A 20,641-nucleotide genomic window follows, 5' to 3' on the forward strand; every position below is an offset into this window, starting at 1 on the left:
CCATATCCTTTTTATCTATTTATAGCCAAGCCAATAAAATATCCTAAATGATTATATGTAATAAAGTAATTGTCAATATAATCACAAATCCCAATGCATCCCAAAGTCACTGCTTTTGACATTTGATATACAAACTCTTTAGTTTCCCTATTCAACTCAAGGGTCAGTATTTTGGACAGCCACCAGCATGATGAAAGTATTATGAATTTTAAGCAATATTCTTGAGGAAAAATGATATCCTCAATAATTGCTCACATTTATAGGGACAGTGCATCATGGCACCCACAATATTCCCTCACTGTCCGGTACTGGAAAATAAACCTTTTTAAGCATAAAATGTTGTTGCAAGTACAAAAAGACACAAGCTAAATAGCAGCACTTATAATTAAGATACTGGTCTGCACACATTTAGAAAAAGCCCATAAGTGAGGCTGCAGTTAGTTTTGAAAGTAATTTGGCTTAATTGTTTATTTATATAAATTAATTTCAAAGGCCATGTTTTAAGGTTAATAGCAGTCCCTGTTTTAGTTCCCTCCTCATTCCTTTACGGGGTATTGTGCAACACTATAAACAGTAGTTAGATCAAAAAACAAGCAAGTAATTTGTACAAATATTAAAAAGCCCACTGTTCAAAACCTAACAAAAGATATATTAAAAGAAACATTTTTTTTTTCAGTAAGTGTAAAATTAACAGCAAGAGCAACCACAGAATGATAGGAATTAAGAAACAAGTGAATATATGTGAATATTGCTGGAGGCCTAACTGACAGCTGGCTTATTTAGTATGACTTAAATCTTTTGTAATAAACATTTATAGTTCATAAAAATGAGGGACGGGGGCTGTAAAGTCTCATGTCATCCACATCCGCCTGTGTACAATAGGATTCAACAGTTTGGGTCACTATGATTTTTACGTATACATATATTTTTCTTATGTTCACCAAGGCTGCATTCATCTGATCAAAAACACAGTGAAAACAGTAATTTTGTTAAATATTATTACCACTTTAAAATAACGCTATTTGAATATATTTTCAAATGAAATGTATTCAAAGCTGAAGTTTTAGCAGCCATTTCTTCAGTCACATGATCCTACAGAAATGCTGCTTTGCAATATTTCTCACAACTTCTGGTGTCAGAACAATTATTAGTGTTAAAAACAGTTGTGAAGCGTCATATTTATGTAAAAAAAATGATTTTTTTTCAGCATTCTTTAATGAACAAAGTTCAAATGAACAGTATTTAATTGCATTTAAATGTCTTTACTGTAACATTTGGTGAATTAATGTTTTTTTTTTATGATTAAAGTACATACATATACACGGTTACATGTGCCCTTTCCCACTGTATTTAAGTGCTGTATGAAATTTGGCCACATAATCGTCCCTGGTGTCACAGCTTTGTTCATGTCACATTTAGTAAGCAACTTCTTTTTGATTTTTAAATGATGGAACACTAATGCCCAGTGGCTCCAATGTTTTAAGTTATTTTTTGTACTTTCAAAATTAATTGGTGGGTATGAAAAAAACCTAGTTATATTTTCCACTCTTCCTAATAATTACTGTTCCTACCAGCTCTAAAAGCACTGATGTTGAACTCCCCTGAATTTGCTCTTCAATTAAATGAATTTAACAAGACAAATGATGTCCTGGAACATCATAGGGAGATAGAAGAAGCATGTCAGAGACGATGGAATGTGGAGGGCACAGAATTGACACAGAACTGGAAGAGTCTCTTACTGAGCGTGAGGCTGGCACAGGTCAGAACGACACCCGTGACTACTGTGGACGCAATCACTGCCAGGATAAATATCAGAGATGGGGGTCCGTCTGCCAGAGAGCCCAGTGGGACAACTGGAAGATGACAGAGGAAGTGGTGAAGTAGAAATATTTCCAACAGGCTTTTATAGACAAATTTTAAAGGGCATATGGACACCGACTGTTTAGGTACCTAGGCAGGTGACGTTGTCTGATGCAAGAACCTCGGCGCTGTCGCACAGGCAGAGGATGAGTCTGGTATCTTCATCTCTCTTACAACTCTGGGTCTGACAGTGGCTGCAGTTTAGATACACCTCGATCTCAGCCTCCCCATGACTCTCCATAGCTAGAACACATACAAATACATCAGTACTCCCACAAAACTCCAGTGCTTCAGTCTAGGGTGTCTTCCTGGATTAAAATATATTATATATATATATATATATATATATATATATATATATATATATATATATATATATATATATATATATATATATATATGCTACATAATTTTTGTTAATGACTTGTTAAATGAAAATTAACATGAAGTAATGTCAAAACTTTGTGCTTGGCCTTTTCTGGCCCTTTAACTCAAAACACACTTGCAGTAATAAACAGTGGCGCCAACTTCATTAAGTCACATAAGGTCTTCTATTATTTACCACGAGTTTCATGTTTATTACTGAATCAGAGTAGATGTGTGCGTGGCCTGTTTTCTCAATACAGCCAACCTCGATGAGAAAGAAATCGGTGCTAGTGCATATTGGGTGTATTGCAAAACATTAAAACAATTGGAGGATTTATTTCAGATATTTTCTAGGTGACATGAGTGTGTCTGTGTATACATCTATGTAAATACAGTTCTGCTTAGAAATGTTATAATCTACAAGTTTAGTGACTGTTTTCTGGATGTGTGTAATAAAACTAAATGCATGTGAACAGGTTTTTTATGATCTTTTTTTTTTTTTTTTTTTAAGACTATCATTCTGTACATCAGTATAGACAGTCTGGATTAGATAAAGCCTGACCTGCAAGTGGATGTAGAAATATCTTTCCCATGGGGTGAACAAAAGAGACGCCGTCATGTCCATCTGCTGTAATGCCATCAAGAAGGGGTGCATCACCGCCTGGGCAAAGGTTGCATCAGAATAAAAAAATATATATATAAAAATTGTCATTAAAACAAACCATCCACATTGGGGAAAAAAAGACTCGGGCTGCAAATGCACATGTGATGATTTAACAACGGCTGGACACTAATCTTTTTAAATGAAACATCTGCCTCGCAAAGCAAGTCATTCTTTGTGATAACTAACAACAGATCTTTGTTTTAAAGTGTGTTTCAGTAAAAACTCACAGCAAGGGGTCAATAATTACTATGAACAGAGCATTTGAACTACAATCTAAACCTTGTAGTGTTAAGCTTCTCATGTGTCTTCCATTACAACACCAAAATATTTTGCTTTTGCAGAAAAAATCTATAAATAAAAAGATATACAAATTCTACAGCAAAATGCAATGTACTGGTCATTATGAAACGGCGGCAAGCTGCGGCAAGTTTAGGCTCCTCCCCTGATCTGAGTCTGCATGGATTCACGAACCAAGCAGAGCGGACATCAGAGAGTACAAGGTGTGTGTGTATGTGTGTGTGTGTGTGCATTTATTGATAGATTGCTATGATACGACATCTGCATCGGTGCAGTTCTTGTAATGGCAGTTTACATACATTAATGTTACTGGACCAATACACAGTTCGGTTTCTCATCCAATGCCAATACGTCTTCGCTGTGTTCACCTTCAGCCCTTATCACATTGTGATAGTTGTTTTATCTTCCAACAAAAATGAAGCGATTAACACCCATGAAAACATACTTTAGAATAATCAAGATATATTTTAATTTACTTTTTAAAATTTAAAACATATTATTGTGCATTACGGCATTTCATTATGCAGCCATGCCCAGAAATGATTAACGATACACATCATTGTCTGAAAGCACTAAATGGCACCGAAAGAGAAACATTATGTGGAGTCATTTTGTTTTGTATTATTAAATATAATTTTGTAATGATGAATAATTAGTGTATCATGATACTTATATTAGAGTTAGAGTAGAGTAAAGAGATTTTTGATTTAAGTAATTGATTTATAGAAGTGGCAAATTTATCATTCCAGTTGTTATTTTTTATAAATTGAAAAATATAGAACAGATTAAACATGTTGCCAATAGACAATTGCATTAATACATGCTTTGTCTATATTCTTAATGAATATTAACTGGTTACTTAAATGATTTGATTTGAATGAAATACATTTTCAGGGGGTGACTTGATGTATAACCAATCATATTGTTGATTATAAAGGCTAAAAAGCTAAAAAAGAAAAAGTAATAATTATATTTCATTGTAGATGGCTATACAAAATTTTTTCCAACAGTCAGGTGAGAATAGAACATAGACAGCCAATCTCACACAATACCACTGTGTTCCTAAGACTCATTGCAGTCATTCAACCTTTATGTTGTTTTAATTGTCTGCCAATTTCCACGTACATATCATAAGAAAAACCAGTGGTATCATCAAAGAATAAACATGAATGTCCTAATAATGAATCAGGAAGTCTTCATTGTAAAAAAAAAAAAAATTTTTTTCAGTGTTGTATATGGCTCAGTCAGTACTCCTACTCCCATATATGAAATACAGGGAATACAATGGAATAGTGAATAGTGGATTGCAATAAGGTTAGTAGTTTACAACCCTACTCTAATAGTCAAATAATATTTTTTTTAATCATACCCTTATTGGCGGTTGAGCCCCCCTAAAAAGAAAATCCTAGAATCGCCACTGGACATCAGTATAATAGTCCATGTGACTTCAGCCATGATTTTACAAGGCTAACAGAATGCTCTTAGAGCACAGAGGAAACAAAAATAAAGACTTTTCTTCCTTGTTGTGATACTATCTCGATAATGGCGGCACGCCACAGCATCAGGGATGAGGAGGAGAAGAATTGTTGAATAAAGTCATTATTTCTCCATTATTTTTATCAAAAAGCTTTTTTTTGTAGCTTCGTAAAATTGCGGTTGAACCCCTGATGTCACATGGACTGTTTTACTGATGTCCTTGCTACATTTCTGGACCTTGATCGTGGTAGTAACCTTGCCGTCTATGGGAGGATCAGAGAGCTCTAGATTTATATCAAAAATATCTTAATTTGTGTTCTGAAGATGAACGAGGCTCTTACAAGTTTGGAACGACATGAGGATGAATAATGGGTGAACTATCCCTTTAAAATCCCTTTAAAATCCCTTTAAATTGTTATAATACGTTATAATTTTTTTGTATTTTTTGATCATATAAATGCAGCCTCAGTAAGTTTCTGGTTGTGATTGTGACATATTTGCAATTGTTTTTAATCTATTATTCACCTCTGTATCCTCCACCACCGCCTCCAGCAGTGCAAGCGCCCCCACCTCCCCCAAACCCTCCAAATGTAGCCCACCCCAGCACTGACAAAGCCTCAGGACAGGATGAGCCTCCTTGACCTCCTTCCACAAGAGATTTCCCTGCCCAGGCGAGAAAAGACAGGTCGCTCCATCCACCTCCTCCACCTAAACACACACACACACACACACACAGAAAAACAGACATGTTTACTCAGTGCTGGGCATCTTAGTTTAAAGCTGTTCCACAGAGAAATTCCTTTGGTCTGAGGAGGCAAAATACAGCAAACTTACAGATACTAATTATTACTCATTGTCCGCTCTTCTACTTTTTTAGCAGACACATATGTCTATTAAGTGAGAGCCCAGAACTGCTTACATATGACAGTTCTGCATAAAAAAAGTATCCTCCAGATGCCAAATCCCACAACTCTTACTTCATAACTTACAGGACTGTCATAAGATAATGTGATCCCGATGGCTGAACTGACACTATTGTGCTGTTGTGAAAAAGCTGGTAGGTGGTTAATGAAGTTAGAGAGCCCATACAACACTCATAAATTTGGGAATAGCAAGAATTCGCTGGAATTATAGGCATACTTGTCCTTTGTTCAAATCTAAACCACAGAGTAACTGTTAGCATTCAAAGAAAGTAATTTCAATATCATACAGTTGTGTTCAAAATTATTCAACTCCCTAGAGACTGCAGTACTTTACAAATACAAGCTTTTCTGAAGATCCAGGATATAATAAAACTTGCATCTATTACAGTTCACTGGCATATTAAAAGTGATATTGTCAATATATAATGTTATATATTTGAGTTATAAGATTTTTTAATAATACTGCTATGTCATAATTATTCAACCCCTATTCAACATTGCTGTTTGTAAATCACTTATTTGCATGGTTTGGAATAAAACAGTCTCAAAACACAATTAAGCCTTTAGAAACTCTATTAAAAACAGAATTAGCTTGAGCTGTTACACATACAGTTAGCCCATGCATGTATTGAAGTTGAGTAGCAAAAATTTCAGAGATCTCACAAAAGCAAAAAGAAGAAATGTTGTATTACTTTAGAAAGGCTAAGGCTATATGATTATTTCCAAGACATTGAAGGTTCCTAGAGACACAGCTCTCAGCCTTATTTCTTAGCTTAAAGTGTGTTTTACCAGAAAACCTTTGAGGGTGTGGAAGAAAAAGCACAATATCATTAAATGTTTAATCAGAGCAACTGAGAAAAAACCTGCAATGTACAGCCAAAGACTTTCAAGATGACCCGATGAAAGGAGGAAAACCATTTCAATGCAGTGTGTAAGAAGAACACTAGACAAGTATTGCCTTCATGTTGAGACATCTTGATAAATACCACTCTTGATCAAGAAGAACAAAAAGCCAACTTGAACTTGATAAAATTCATTTGTGTAGACCTGTGGAGCTCTGGAGGAATGTTTTATGGAGTGATGTGACCAAACTGGACTTTTTGGACCCATGGATCAGCGGTATGTCTGCTGCAAAAAAAGGCAAAGCTCATAAGCAGAAGAACGCCATCTCCATCCTCAAACTTGGAGGTGGATCAGTCCTGTCATGGGGTTTCTTTACTGTAGAAGGAAGTGGAAATCATGACTGTATGAAGGACATCATTGATTCTTTAAATTGTCAGGCCATTTTGACAAGAATTGTGATGCCTTTGGTGCAAAGACTGAAGCTGATGATCAATGGACTTTCCTGCAGGACAGTCATACCAAAGTACACATCCAAATCTACTACTGCTTGGTTCAGGGATCAGTCATAGAATGTACTTGAGTGACCTGTTCAGTCTCAAGGCTTAATTCTCATTTCAAATATGTGATCGAATTTGAAGAAAGCAGTGGCAATGAGAAAACCAAAGATTATCAGTGATCTGAAAGCTTTTTCAGGTGTGGAATGGGCCAAAACTGTAGTAGAGAGGTGACAGAAGCTTCTAAACACTTACAGACTGCGTTTATTGGTGATTTTAAAGAATAAAAGATTCTGCACAAAGGGGATCGAATAATTTTTAGAAAGAATATATCTTTGGGTTTAAGACTTTAATCTGTGGAACTTTACAGATCTTATATATGCACATAACAGCTTGTAACACTCCGAAGAGAACACGAGATCGTGTCTTATGACCTCTTTAAAAAGATATTGCCCCTTTAAGTGGCTTAATAAATGAGACACAATTTCAGCTATAGCTTAACTTCAGTGTAGTTAACATTATTATAAAAGAGTTAATTGAAAGAACTTATCACTGTTGAACTAATCAACTGAATTCATTTTGAGCCATGAAATAATATATAATTAAAAAATAACATAATATATATTTTTGTCATTGGTAGAGTACCTGCTGCTCCGGATTTGCCATTGACACCAGGGGCGGAGGTGTCATTCTCGTATTGTTCCAGGAAAATCTGGTCCAGGCTGCTCTCAGGGTCTTCCAGGTAGGCCTTTCCTCCTCCTCCTGCTGCAATCAGCAAAGGCACTGGTTCCCCGTTCTCCATCTGCCCCCGTGCATCCCAAAAACAACATTAGACGTACTTTTCAATCAAGTAAAAAAGAAAGCATCCCATGATTCCAGACAAGCCTTTACTTCCATCTGTATTCCAATTCAGACGACCCCAAATTATTTCAGGATGTCTCAAAAATGCTTGTCTAGACTGACACTATCAGGCGACGACTGCTGTCCACATGGTTCCCCTTAAGGGCACTCACAAGGCTATGATGGATATTTTTAAAGATTTGTCTGAGACATGAGAATGGGAAGAAAAGAAAGATCTTACCCGATAAACATATGTGGCTCCTCCACCACCACCTCCGCCCCCTGCCCTCTTTAAGCCTGAACCATCGCTGTCGAAACCATCTTCTATCACAGAAGACTCCCCAAGACAGATTTTATGGGTCAGGGGGTTCCTCTGTGAATATTTGAATACAATAGAGATGTAAACAGGGAGCTATACATAAATACATTGCATATATCATGGCAACCCAATGGCCAAGTCTGAGTTTCTGCTTCACTCACTCCTGGACATGCGTCTTCTCCTTGGTGTCCAATTAGGATGTAGAGTATGTCACCTTTCTCCAGTGGGAAGATAGCTGAGATGATGACTCCATGTGACCGTTTGTTATGGTTTTTTGCTCCTTTGCCTCCTGCGGCTCCATAAGCTGAAATCCTGGAAAATCAACTTCAGCTTCAACTTTGCTTTATTGTCATTCTTCCACATACACAGTATACAAAAGAACGAAATGTCATTTCTGAAGGACCAAGGTGCAAATATTTCAATCATTTGCATTCACTGTAGTACACTGTCAATATTAGGCTATAGCTAATTATTTTAATTTGGAAACAACATGTTTTCTTAATATCATGCTTAATTTTATTAATATAATAAAGTATTAACGAGTCTTTATACATTAAAATACAGCTGCCTTAATATGTTAGAAAGGGGGTTCCTAACAGCAGGATCATCATACTCCAGAGTCCTTGGCATCACAAAATTAGAAAATCCCTGTATTAATATATACTATTAATACGACAATAGCATAGTAAACTATTAAGCCATAAGTGAGTTGTGATTATACTCTCATTTTAATATACCGAATATACAACCTTAATCAATCCTAAAATGTAAAAGGAAAGACTTTAATTCCCAAACAAGATACAACTTCCTATCTCAAGGCAAATATAATATTTTTGTTGTTGTTGTTGTTGTTGTTGTTATTAAAGCCAGTCAGTGCTTAGGGCACCAAAACAAAAGGATACAATATAAAATAATTCAGTTTTCGAATGAGGGATAGCCTGGGTCTGATCTCTATATTTCAGTCTGGCACCCTGAATGCAAGAAAAGCACAACATAGTGTTGTATAAGTTCATCTGATAGTTATCTGGCATGTTTACCTGTCTCCTGCACCTCTCCTGCATGCCCTTCTTCACAGACAGTTTGGGGAGTTGTTTTTAATGAGCTCCCATGACTAGCCTCTATAATCACTGTAAATCAGTTCAAAGGCTTGACTACACAGGGGCCAGATTAAGTAGAGTACAGGAAGAGATTTATCTGTGCCTACAACCAATGAGTCATGCCTCTCTCTGCCCTTATAAAAAAAAAATGAATGAGAGGAAAAGAGAGAGATGAGACACAGGAAGAAAGTAATGAACTGTTTACACCTGGTATTGACGTACCTCCTCGCAACTGGATTTTGAAGGGAGAATCTTTGCTTTTGAGACTACAAAGATTATGTTGAGAAAGCACAAGTGAAAACTAGTCTAAGGACGTTTCACACCTCAAGCGTGAGTGGCCTGTGAGCAGTGCATATTTGTTTGGCATGCACGTTAAAGGGATAGTTCACACAAAATTGAAAATTCTGTCACTCATGTCGCTCTAAAAATGTAAGACCTCCAGTCCTCATCGAAACACAAATTAAGATATTTTTTATGCATTCTGAGAGCTCTGACACTCCCATAGACAGCAAGGTTACTATCATGAGCAAGGCTCAGAAACGTAGAAAGATTGTTAAAATAACCCATGTGACATCAGTGGTTCAACTGTAATTTTACAAAGCTACCAGAATAATTTTTGTGCACAAAAAAAACTAAAATAACAACTTTATTCAACAATTTGTCTCCTCCCTGCACCATTTTGGAGAGTATCACATTCGTAAACAATCTATGCTTTTCTGTGTGAGCGGATACGCTGTTTACATTGTTTACGCTTTGATCTGAATGTAAATAATGTATCCCCATACATACGTTGTTCACGTATGTGATACTCTCCAAGATAGCACTATAGGATGACACGGAGGAGACAAATTGTTGAATAAAGTCATTATTATTTTATTATTCTCGTAACTTTATAAAATTACGGGTGAACCACTGATGTTACATGTATTATTTTAACAATATCCTTGCTACGTTTCTGAGCCTTGATCATGTAAGGATCCTTGGTGTCTATGAGAGGATCAGAGAGCTCTTGGAATTAGACCCCGAAGCCGCCACCAGGCGCCGCCATTTGCGCCATTTAGAATTTCAGCCGCCGCCAGCCAATAATTTCCTAAGGCAAATTGAGCCGCCATTTAATAAAGTTTGGCTGAGCCGTCTAAAATTATTTGCATCAAATAATAATTCTATCACATAGAGACATACACACACGAAATATATAAACAATACACGAGATCTATTTTCCCACTGGTTTCATTACAGCACAGTCTTGTGCTCGTTGCTACGATACACACACTCACAGTGAATTGACGACCAATTAAAATTGCTTTCCATACAGAAGAAGCAATGCATTTTTTTTCTCGCACTGAGGTGAAATGGCGGAAAGAAGCAAGCAATGTAATTTTGATCTCACTTCTCACATACTTTCCTAATTCCTACTTTTTTTTTAAACTTAGGCCTACCCAGACTTTTGTTAAATCTTCAGGGCACGGTTGCACAAACACCTGATTCAAAGATTGATGTTATGAACCAAATATTCTGGAATATGGAGAGATGTATAGCACTGAACGTGATATTACTGCAGTAACAAACCACCGTTTCCACATTGCTAATTCACGACGCATGCTTCAGTGTACATTGAAGTGAAATGTGCAAAACTTTGTCCAAAAAAATACTGATAACAGTGTGTGTTTATATTAAGGTGAAACACGGCAGGCAATTCAATTACATGTCCTCTTTCAGACTTTTGGAGAAAAAAAGTCCAAAATACACATTTGGGACTTTATTTTACTACACTTCGTCTGTTTGCGTCTGTAGATTTCTCATAAATTCAACAAAAGTTTGCGTTCTTAACATACTTCTCCGCGATCTCTTCCGATCACATGCGCCGTTACGAAGCTCTCTCTCTTCTGTGCAATCCTTTTGGATCCAAATATGGTCATTTCCTTTTTATCAGCAAACAATCGTGAAAGTAAAAAGACTGAATGCGCAATCTCATTGGCTGATGATAAATCTTTAAAGCCCGTTTTCTCAAAATGACCTTTCTCTCATACTTAAAGTCCGAAATCTCCACTTCAGTAGTACCTAGTTATATTATGAAGACATTTACAGAGGTATTTGTAAATATATTATTCCTAGCCTGATATATATAACATTTTATTCCAAAAAACATGGCGAAAATAATTTTTTAAGGCTACTGACACAGTATATTCTGATTTACAGGATAACAAAAGTAGATATCCATAAATACCTCTGTAATTTTTCCCCATCTAATATGTGAACACAATGAAAAAATTATTTTTAACCTGGCTTTATCCAATACTCAGATTTCGTTTTTTTTAAATATATGCAAATTAGCAGATATTTAAGTAGATATTGCCTAATTTGCATTGTGAAATGCATTGTAGGCTATTTGAAAATGTTTAGTAGCATACAGACTACAAAATAAATATGCGCATACGTTGTGAAAGTAAAATCTGGTGTTTTCTTTATTACATTGCATTGCATTTTGTAGAAATATAGTGTAAGCCATGCATTGCTTGGAAAGATTGAGATCTAGTTAATCAGTATAACATCGACATCTGTAGACATGAAGTGGCAGCTTCAGCCATTTGCAGCTATGAAAAGTTTGGCGGCTGCAGCAGCCATTTAGGTTTTGGCTGAGCCGGCTAGCCAGCCAATAACTTCATCAGCCAGCCATTATTCTCAAAACAAATGGCTTCGGGCTGTACTTGGAATGCATCAAAAATATCTTAATTTGTGTTCTGAAGATGTACAAAGGTCTTACAGGTTTGGAACGACATGAGGGTGAGTAATTCATTATAGAATATTCATTTCTGGGTGAACTACTCCTTTAAAAGAGATTGTGTATTCATACCGGCAGCAGGAGCAACACATAAGTATTAAGCAGGAGTTCAGAATAAGCACGTCTAGTGCTTTTTATTAAGATTTGGAGTATGTCAAAAAGAATTAATTAATAATGAAAGTTATTAATTATTTTGTTCGGGTGAAAGTATGATGTATTATAAAATAAAAAAAACATTATAAACAGCATGTTCTATATCAAAGTATGGCCTGTATATCAAACAACAGGATAGGAGCTGTTTTCTTGATTGTCCTTGCGGTTTTCTATTTACATGTGACCCCGTGTTTATATGTGAATCCCCATGTTAACAAACTTTCAAGACTATCCTCTATTTGGACCTAAAAAGAATAAATGCATCCAGCCAGGATTAATAAAACACCCAAAATGTCCAGGATTCAGCTTTTGCTTTCTACAGTCACCAATCATTGTGTGCATTTTAAAATTAAAGCCCTGCGTGGGACTGTTTTCTTAATCCCCCTCCTGCTGAATTTCTGACTATTGCCGCCTGCTCATGCAGGCTATCAATATGCAGAGTATTTAAATCTCTTATGAATGAGTGCTCGCTGTTCACTTTCACTTTTGATTTGGCGATCACACGCACTCTGTGTAAAGGGAGCAGATCTTATAAAGGTTATGAAATACTGCATAAATTACATTTTACTTAAATGCTTGTAATCTGCATCTCCATCTGGCCCCACTTTCCTCTTTTTGGAAAACTGAAATATGGACACCCTAATAAATAACCAACTTGTTAAAACAAATATACAGTTGTCTTTCTAAGAAATATGTAGCCGTGGAGCTGCTGCAGTGATGCTGTACAAATGTTTCCAGTGTGAATACTTTCTGTAGCTGCAGTGGCGATGTAGTTTCACTGACATGAAACCAGCGTGAAGGTGCACCAAACATTTCACAGAAATACATTTAAATTGTATTAATTTTGGATGTTGGTTGCAAGCATAGGGTGATCACAGGATGAAATCTGGTTAAGCCTGACTTATTAACTAGCTTAAAGGGCACCAATTATGCGAAATTCACTTTTACATGGTATTTGGACAACAGATCCCCTGTTGGCAGTATCAAACAACTTCTCCACCAAATCAATGAGGTACCTGTATAGTACCCGTTTTGAATCCAAGAACAACTCTAAACCAGAATGATTTCAAGCTTCTGAACTTACTTGTACATATTGGTAGCTGGAACCCTCCACATCTGAACACCTTTGAGATGGCCCTCCTTCCCCACCACCACACTGACGTTGCTGTTGCGGTAGGCACTGTCACACTGGGCTTGAGTTGGGCCTAGAGGTCCACTTGCTCCACAGGACGTAAACCACCACGTCATTAGGGAAGCCTCTGAAAATAAAAGACCCTGGTTTTGTTTTAAAGCTTTTGGTTTTGCCATCACAGGAATTAATTTGCATTTTAAAATATATTAAAATAGAAAACAGTTATTTAAAATCATAATAATATTTCACAGTATTACCGTGTAAGTAGTATTTCTGATCAAATAAATTTGGTGAACATACAAGACATTTTTTACAAGCTTACTATCTTTTGAACAGTAGTGTATTTGTGTAATGCACAGGAAAGGACGCATACCTGACGCTAAGGGTTCTGGGAGAGGACTGAAGGAGTCTAAATCATGCAGTAGTCCTTGTCCAAGAAGCAGTTCATTTAGTTCTGATAAACCAGATATGGAAAGAAAACAAGGAACACAAATGAAAATATGGCTCTTACAACCCCTGTGTAGTTTTATTTTTTTGAACTTGCCATTTTTACTTTTGGTTACCTAGATCAGAATTGTATTAAATGCTGGTTTGACTAAAACACATCTTAACCAGCGTATTCAGCATGGCTTCCTCAGTCAAACATCTCCACTAGGACAATGATGTTGATACAGCTGATTCTTGCTAGTTTACCATTTAGAAAGCCACTGAACCAGCACAAGCCAGGATAAACCAGCCTAGACCATTATGGGTCCAAACTAATTCGTTCAACAGGGTTTAAATACTAGCTTTTATTGGATATGATTTAAAGGTGTTAAGAGACCACAGACCGTGTCAAAGATAATATGACAGCAAGAGGACTAAACAGAAAGCTAAAGACGATATTTTGTGAACAGATGGCTCAGGAATTTCTCAAAATCACAGATCCTGGAAAACAAAGTTAACGAGGATACTAAATCTTTATTTTCACAAGTCTTGAATGTCAATCAATGGGCTTGTTAACTCCTGTGGTCAACCGTTCATGGCAAGAAACTGGATTCTGAAGATCTGTAAATGCTTGTTAGAAAAGCAGAAAGACTATTGTTGGCATTTTTACGACATTTGCGGATTGTGAGATAGGAGGTCCTCTTATCGCCCTCTTTTCCTTCAAAACTAATCAAGCAGAATCTATATCAACTGCGTGATAAGAACCATCTCCCTCTGCTAAATGGAGACAGCGGTTAGACATCATGTGTGGTGCATCACATCTTAAATTTTCTGTCTGTCTTACTAAATACTGAAAATTTTTGAAAAACGCCCTATCACTGATTGCTTAGATGCAATCGCGAGTCTGCAGTGTGGTCAATAAACTTTTACACAAGGGAAGAACAAAAGAACCATTATTCTGCCCTATTGTTGAGTGTTTGGTTGCAAACTTATGTTTGAGGCAGAAAGGTTACCTGTGTCAAAACATGCTGCGCTCAATGAAATGTCATCCAGTGCAATGTCAGCTTTAGATCCAGAAGTCCAGAAGGCCTGCACTTTAAGATGGAAGCTGTGCTCAAAACAAATCACAAATTGTTTTAGAATGAAATCAGATTTATTAATGTATATGTAGACATTTAATGAAATAACCTAATTCAAGTGCAGGTCAACAATTCCATTCTAAACAGGGTAAGAATATGTCTCCTCGAAAATTTGTATTCAAATTTTTCTTTTTCTTTTTTTACTTTACTGCTGTTTTGATATATTCTTTGTCAGAGATTCCCATTTACTTAGTAAATGTTTTATTTAGAATTTTCTAATTTCATGAAGCCAGTCTGCCAAAACGACAGGCTGTGAAATGTGCCACTTTATGATGTAAAAGTGTGACTAAACACCGCCTCCACACAAGACGATCAATGCCTTTTGCCAGATAAGGGATCCTTTTAACTCAGTACTGGGACAGGATGGTCTCTTTATATGATTTTGCGGGGTGGGGTGATCTCCCTTTACCCCATATTTCCTCTTGTGGACTAATAAAAGTATTTTTTGTCTGTTTAACCATCCAACTAATCATCTCACCCTTTTAAGATCACTGTAATCGGCAGAGCGATCTCTTGCCAAGTGTCCTTCCAGTGTCCAGACCTCTCCCAAATCAGTGGAGAAGCTGACGTTTCATTCTCCACCACTGACAGGAGCACTGTTCCATTGAAATCCCCGCACAGGTACAGAGAGAACTGCAACTACACAGAAAAATTTGCAGTTGAGCATTCTGCTACAAGACCAGATGTCCCACAATAATATCTTATTCATGGACAATCAAGTGTAAAATTGAAACTTTGGCTGCATGTGTTGTTAATCTGTGTAAGCTATTTGTAGAGAAGCTGTAGAAATGTGTCCTCATTTTTCACGGACAATTAACTTGAAATCTGCCCATAAAGTCTCAGAATCCAAATATTGTGGCATAGACAAACCACGATTTTATGTGAACAATCATACATACACTTCTACTAATAAGTTGCTTTCAGCAAGGATGCATTAAAACGATCAAAAGACAATATTATAAAAGATTTATACTTCAAATAAATTCTGAAGACTGAAGTAAACATTAAAATAGAAAACAGATATTTTAAATTGTAAAAATGTTTGACTACATTGCTAGTTTTACTCTATTTTAGATCAAATGAACGTAGCCTTGGTGAGCATAAGAGACTTCTTTCAAACACATTTTGTGACTTTGACTGTCATCATAAACTCTTACCTGACAGTCCTGATTGGACACAGTTGAAGGGAGAGCTGGGCTTTGAACCAATGCCTCACCTTCATCACCACGACCTCTGACCCTTAAAAAAAGAAAGTGCCCTGAGGCGAGAAAGTATCAGTATTCTGCTCAGAGTGCTCTGATATGCTTGCTTACAAGTCAAGAACCGTAGTAGGCAAGGCTGGAAATCATCTTAAAAATGGGCTTTTAAAGTCTCCCAACCAAGCGCAGACAAGCTTTTTAAAAAGGTAGCATTTCTCTATCATGTTAAAATCACAGGTGCTATTAAGACATAATGAAAATAGTTCCCCATCAAACATTTTGTTTCCCATTTCATAAAAAATCCCACTGGTGAATTTCATAACTAAAGTGATCGCGAGGAGACATTTAAAGGATGTCTTTTTTAGGACTGCAAGATAAATCACATGCGATATTTAATGCGCATCTTGTTCACTGCCAAGCTGCGCAAAACCAGTTTTCTAGGCCTTGAACGATTCAACATACACTTGTGTTAAAATGGATGTCTTTCGCAAGTATCCTCATAAACACAGTAATTTAGGCATTAAGTGAAAGCAAACAGATGGGAAAGAAGACATGTAACAATATATGGATCCAGGTAGCTCTTAAAGTGACAGCAGTCTAATATTCCTGTTGTTTGTCATTCATGTTAATCAAACAACAAATGAGAGAAAATCTGTTTTCCATTTTAACATTACAAACTTTGTTATTAATGTAATCATGAAACCATTACTGTAATCATCATCATCGTTATTTGAAGTAGAAATCTTCTGTGATATTAAACCATTTTTACTGTCACTTTTAAAAACATTTTAACATTTGGATGTCTTGAGAATGGAAACTCTGATGGGTAACCAATACAATGACTGAAAGAAGATGGTTTCACATTTACCTTGAGTGTTTTGCAGAGTTGCCCCCAGTAGATCTGAGTCTTCATTCAGCTGTAGTCCACTAACTAGTCTCCAAGATGACGGTGAATCAGCCACTGACCATCCACATGAGCCCAACTCAAATGAACAGTATGAGCCCAAAGGTAAGGAGTCTGCAAAGACATTAAGCAAATTATGAAATGTCTGATAAATCTGTTTCCGCAAAATACAACAGACTGTGTCAGCAAAGACTAGCAGAGCTTGAACAGCTCATCAGAGAAATATTACATTCTCTCCTTCTATGTATCCATTAAGTCCACTTAAATGTGTCATTATGATGCCTAAATCAACAAAGCTTCAATTCAATTCAAGTATTACATGATTCCAATTTCATTTTCATTGCATTTTTAAATGTATGGTTTTAACAGAGATGAAGCACCATAAGGCAAATTGTGCCTCAGTTAGCTTTACACTTTAAATAATTACTACCTAAAATGACAGCTCATATGACAAGACTCCAACTAACGTGTTTTAATATGGTCTCTGGATATCAGGTATAGGCTAGGACAGATTTAACTAACTGACAGGTTCATTATACAAAAGACAAGCTTTATAATGTCATGGATGTAATTAACAAGCTTAGCAGAAGTTCCTTTGATCATCTTCATTAGGATGTTGTTAGAGTTATTTTTGATATCACATAATATCAAAAGTAGTTTCCACATATCATTCCACATATTCTATATCGGGGGGGGGGGGGGACGTTCTTGGTCTACAATTCAAGATAAGGCTAGAATGCTTCTACATACTTCGGCATTACTTTTGCCAAATATGCATAATGTATACAATATCATTTTATTTATAAAATATTTACACTACCAAATGAAAGTTCACCAAGGCAGCCTTTATTTGATCAAAAATACAAGAAAACCTAGTTTTGGTTTGCTAATTTATTCCTGTGATTGCAAAGCTGAATTTTCAGCATCACTTACTCCAGTCTTTATAGTCACATACAGTAATCCTTCAGAAATCAATCTGATATGTTGATTTGCTGCTCAAAAAAAAGTTATACTACCAATGTTGATATGACAGCAATATATAACAATATGAATTATAATAGATGCTAAATAAATAATAAAACCTGAACAAAATCAAATTGTAAATGATTAATAAAATTTTGTTTATTGCAATTTGAACCATTTATAATCACATAGTTGTTACGGGCTTTTTTATGCTAACGAGTAGCTGATCAACCTTTTATGGTTCTTTTGTTAATGCCATAATAATTAAAAGAATGTTTATGCAATTTATTTAGCAAATAAATCTTTAATACATTTTAACAGTAAATATGGATTTCTTCTACGAGTCTTTGTTCTCACCTTTTTTATCGAACTGGATTATATTGTAAGTGCTGTGTGCCAAATAGACCATCAACAAAGTTCTTTGTACACAAACAATAATTATAAATCAGCTAAGTATAGTATAAATGTTAGTGGAGATTAAATAAATCAATAAATATGCAAATAGTTTTCCTAGAGGAAAGCAAACACTCATGCATTTCAGGCATTTTATGCAGCTCTTTCTTCAGTGAAAAGCTTTGACAGAGCAGGTTCGCTAATCCAACGCCTCCAGTGAAAGGATTAGAAAATGATCACGGCTTTAAGATTTAATACAGCTAATGTGAGTGACACACAGCCAGCCAGTTAGTCAGCGGCACCCTCTTATATCGCCCTGTCACACTGCTGCTCATACTTTAATTGAACACTCTCAACGAAATGCAAATTGGCAAGACTGATCTCACAAATCTTAGGGATTTAGAGCTTAAAGGCCACCTTTCAAAGAAATGTTTTGATTATCATAAACTGAATTAATGGATTGGTGAGACACAGCCTGTTCTCTACACTTAAAATAACAAAATACTGTCTTTTTATAGACTAAAGAGTGGTCTGAAGTGAACAACACCGATTGCATTAAACTTTGAAAAGGGAACAGATTTTGAATGTTGAGCTCACAATTGCTGACATCCTGGTAAACAGAAACTACGCATCTTCATGGATTATAAAATATTAAAAATCTTTAATTTTACTCACTGCATATTAAGCCCTCATCTTCCCCTTGAGGACAGTCAGTATGAAAATCACACACTCTTCGCTTCTCAATGCAGCCTCCAGAATGACAGTGAAGTGATGAGTATTTCTCACAGTCTGAACCCAAATCCAAATAATCATCACCTGTAGATATCCATAAAGATTTTGTGTCACATAAGAATAGACAAATAATGTTTAGTGCATCCATTTAAATAATTTAATGTAAAATACTAAAATAGGCAAATTCATTGTGATTAAGTAGAAATGCTTTAGAGATGTAAGTAATACATACAACACATTTGAATTAGATACTATTTGAGAATAATTAACTAGTCGTTACCCATGGCACAATCCTTCAACTCAAGTGAATCAAATGCCAGAAATCCAACTTCATGGCTGCTACAGGAAGAGTATTGCACTGTCACATGAAAAGGCTCATCTAAGCGGCCAATAACAGCCTCCAGCACCTCCCACTGCTGCCTGGGAAACACAAAAGAAATGCTTTTAACAATCATTTTAGATCAGCCCAAAGGATGCAAAACATAATGCATATACAAGGTCGAAATCTTCTGCTGGCAAAATATACTCTATAATGTTCAGAGGTCAGAATCAACCTGTTATGAATGAGCAAAAGTAGGCAACAGGCAGCGGATCCAAATGCAGTTTAAGATCCTTTAATGATAATACATGAGATATCCATCCAAAATACATGACAGAACCCAGAAAGGATCACAAGAAACACAGGAGGTAACACTTATCAACAACTCACACCGACAATAGTAGACCAGGGCTTAATACACAAACACAGGACCAAAGAGGATATCGAACACATCTGAACCAGGTAGACACTAATGAAAACACAGCATGATGGGAAATGGAGTCCTCTGGCAGATGAGTTGGCAGGTGAAGAAGCAGCTCTGGCAGATGGTGGCTCTGGCTGTAGCTATCTTGGGAGCTGACCTTGATATGGCGACCTACATATGCTGACTCAGACTGGAACATGGTAGCCATCTTGGGAATTGGCTCTGGCTATGGCATGGAAGTGGTGATGACCATTGGACTTGCAATCATCAGTCTGTGGCATGGTGGAAATCCTGGTCGGCCGGACTCCGTGGCCACAAGAGCACACAACCTACTGCACCCCCTCAAAGATCATTTGATGAATCTTGTAAATTCACAGTCCACTGCTCTGTTAAACTGAGCAACTCTCCAGTTTTAGACTAATAATATTGGCCCTCCTGCCTATTATAAGCAATTCATTTACACACATTTGACCCTTTAATGATAATCCACAGAGATACAAAATACATGACAGGACCGAGAAAGGATCACAAGAAACACAGGAGATAACACTTATCAACAACTCACACAGACAATATTAGACCAGGGCTTAATACACAAACACAGGACCAAAGAGGAAATGGAACACAGCTGAACCAGGTAGACACTAATGAAAGCACAGCATGATGGGAAATGGAGTCCATGACCAGAACAACAGAAAAGAACACAAAACACAGGAACGCCCTCTAAAGCCTCACAGTGGTGCAGGCAACCAGGCGTTACACAACCAAAAATTAACCGATGTTCAAAAGCATACAGAATATAGCTCATATTTGATTCCATGTCTCACCATATCTCAATGTCACAGCATTGGCTAACATTATTACAGAACATTTATTTAACCGGAAAAAAAATAAAA

At 36.5% G+C, this 20,641-nt stretch overlaps 1 protein-coding gene across 1 annotated transcript in view; it reads right to left on the bottom strand.

The window, feature by feature from the left end:
• The window catches only part of LOC113082604 (leukocyte tyrosine kinase receptor), a 31,286-nt gene extending 11,342 nt beyond the window's left edge, over positions 1–19,944 (bottom strand). The window contains exons 1-16 of the mRNA XM_026254182.1: positions 19,781–19,944; positions 19,283–19,422; positions 18,946–19,086; positions 16,879–17,028; positions 15,969–16,069; positions 15,290–15,450; positions 14,686–14,780; positions 13,620–13,700; positions 13,199–13,373; positions 8,244–8,394; positions 8,005–8,136; positions 7,569–7,725; positions 5,189–5,371; positions 2,789–2,887; positions 1,951–2,103; positions 1,740–1,853 (exon numbers count right to left, since the gene is read on the bottom strand). Coding sequence (XP_026109967.1) covers positions 1,740–1,853; positions 1,951–2,103; positions 2,789–2,887; positions 5,189–5,371; positions 7,569–7,725; positions 8,005–8,136; positions 8,244–8,394; positions 13,199–13,373; positions 13,620–13,700; positions 14,686–14,780; positions 15,290–15,450; positions 15,969–16,069; positions 16,879–17,028; positions 18,946–19,086; positions 19,283–19,422; positions 19,781–19,944 — 2,197 coding nt within the window. The remainder of the gene's footprint in view (positions 1–1,739; positions 1,854–1,950; positions 2,104–2,788; positions 2,888–5,188; positions 5,372–7,568; positions 7,726–8,004; positions 8,137–8,243; positions 8,395–13,198; positions 13,374–13,619; positions 13,701–14,685; positions 14,781–15,289; positions 15,451–15,968; positions 16,070–16,878; positions 17,029–18,945; positions 19,087–19,282; positions 19,423–19,780) is intronic.
• Positions 19,945–20,641: the final 697 nt, after the last annotated feature.

The sequence above is a fragment of the Carassius auratus genome, unplaced genomic scaffold (genome assembly GCF_003368295.1).
Source record: "Carassius auratus strain Wakin unplaced genomic scaffold, ASM336829v1 scaf_tig00036602, whole genome shotgun sequence".
NCBI classification, from domain to species: domain Eukaryota; kingdom Metazoa; phylum Chordata; class Actinopteri; order Cypriniformes; family Cyprinidae; genus Carassius; species Carassius auratus.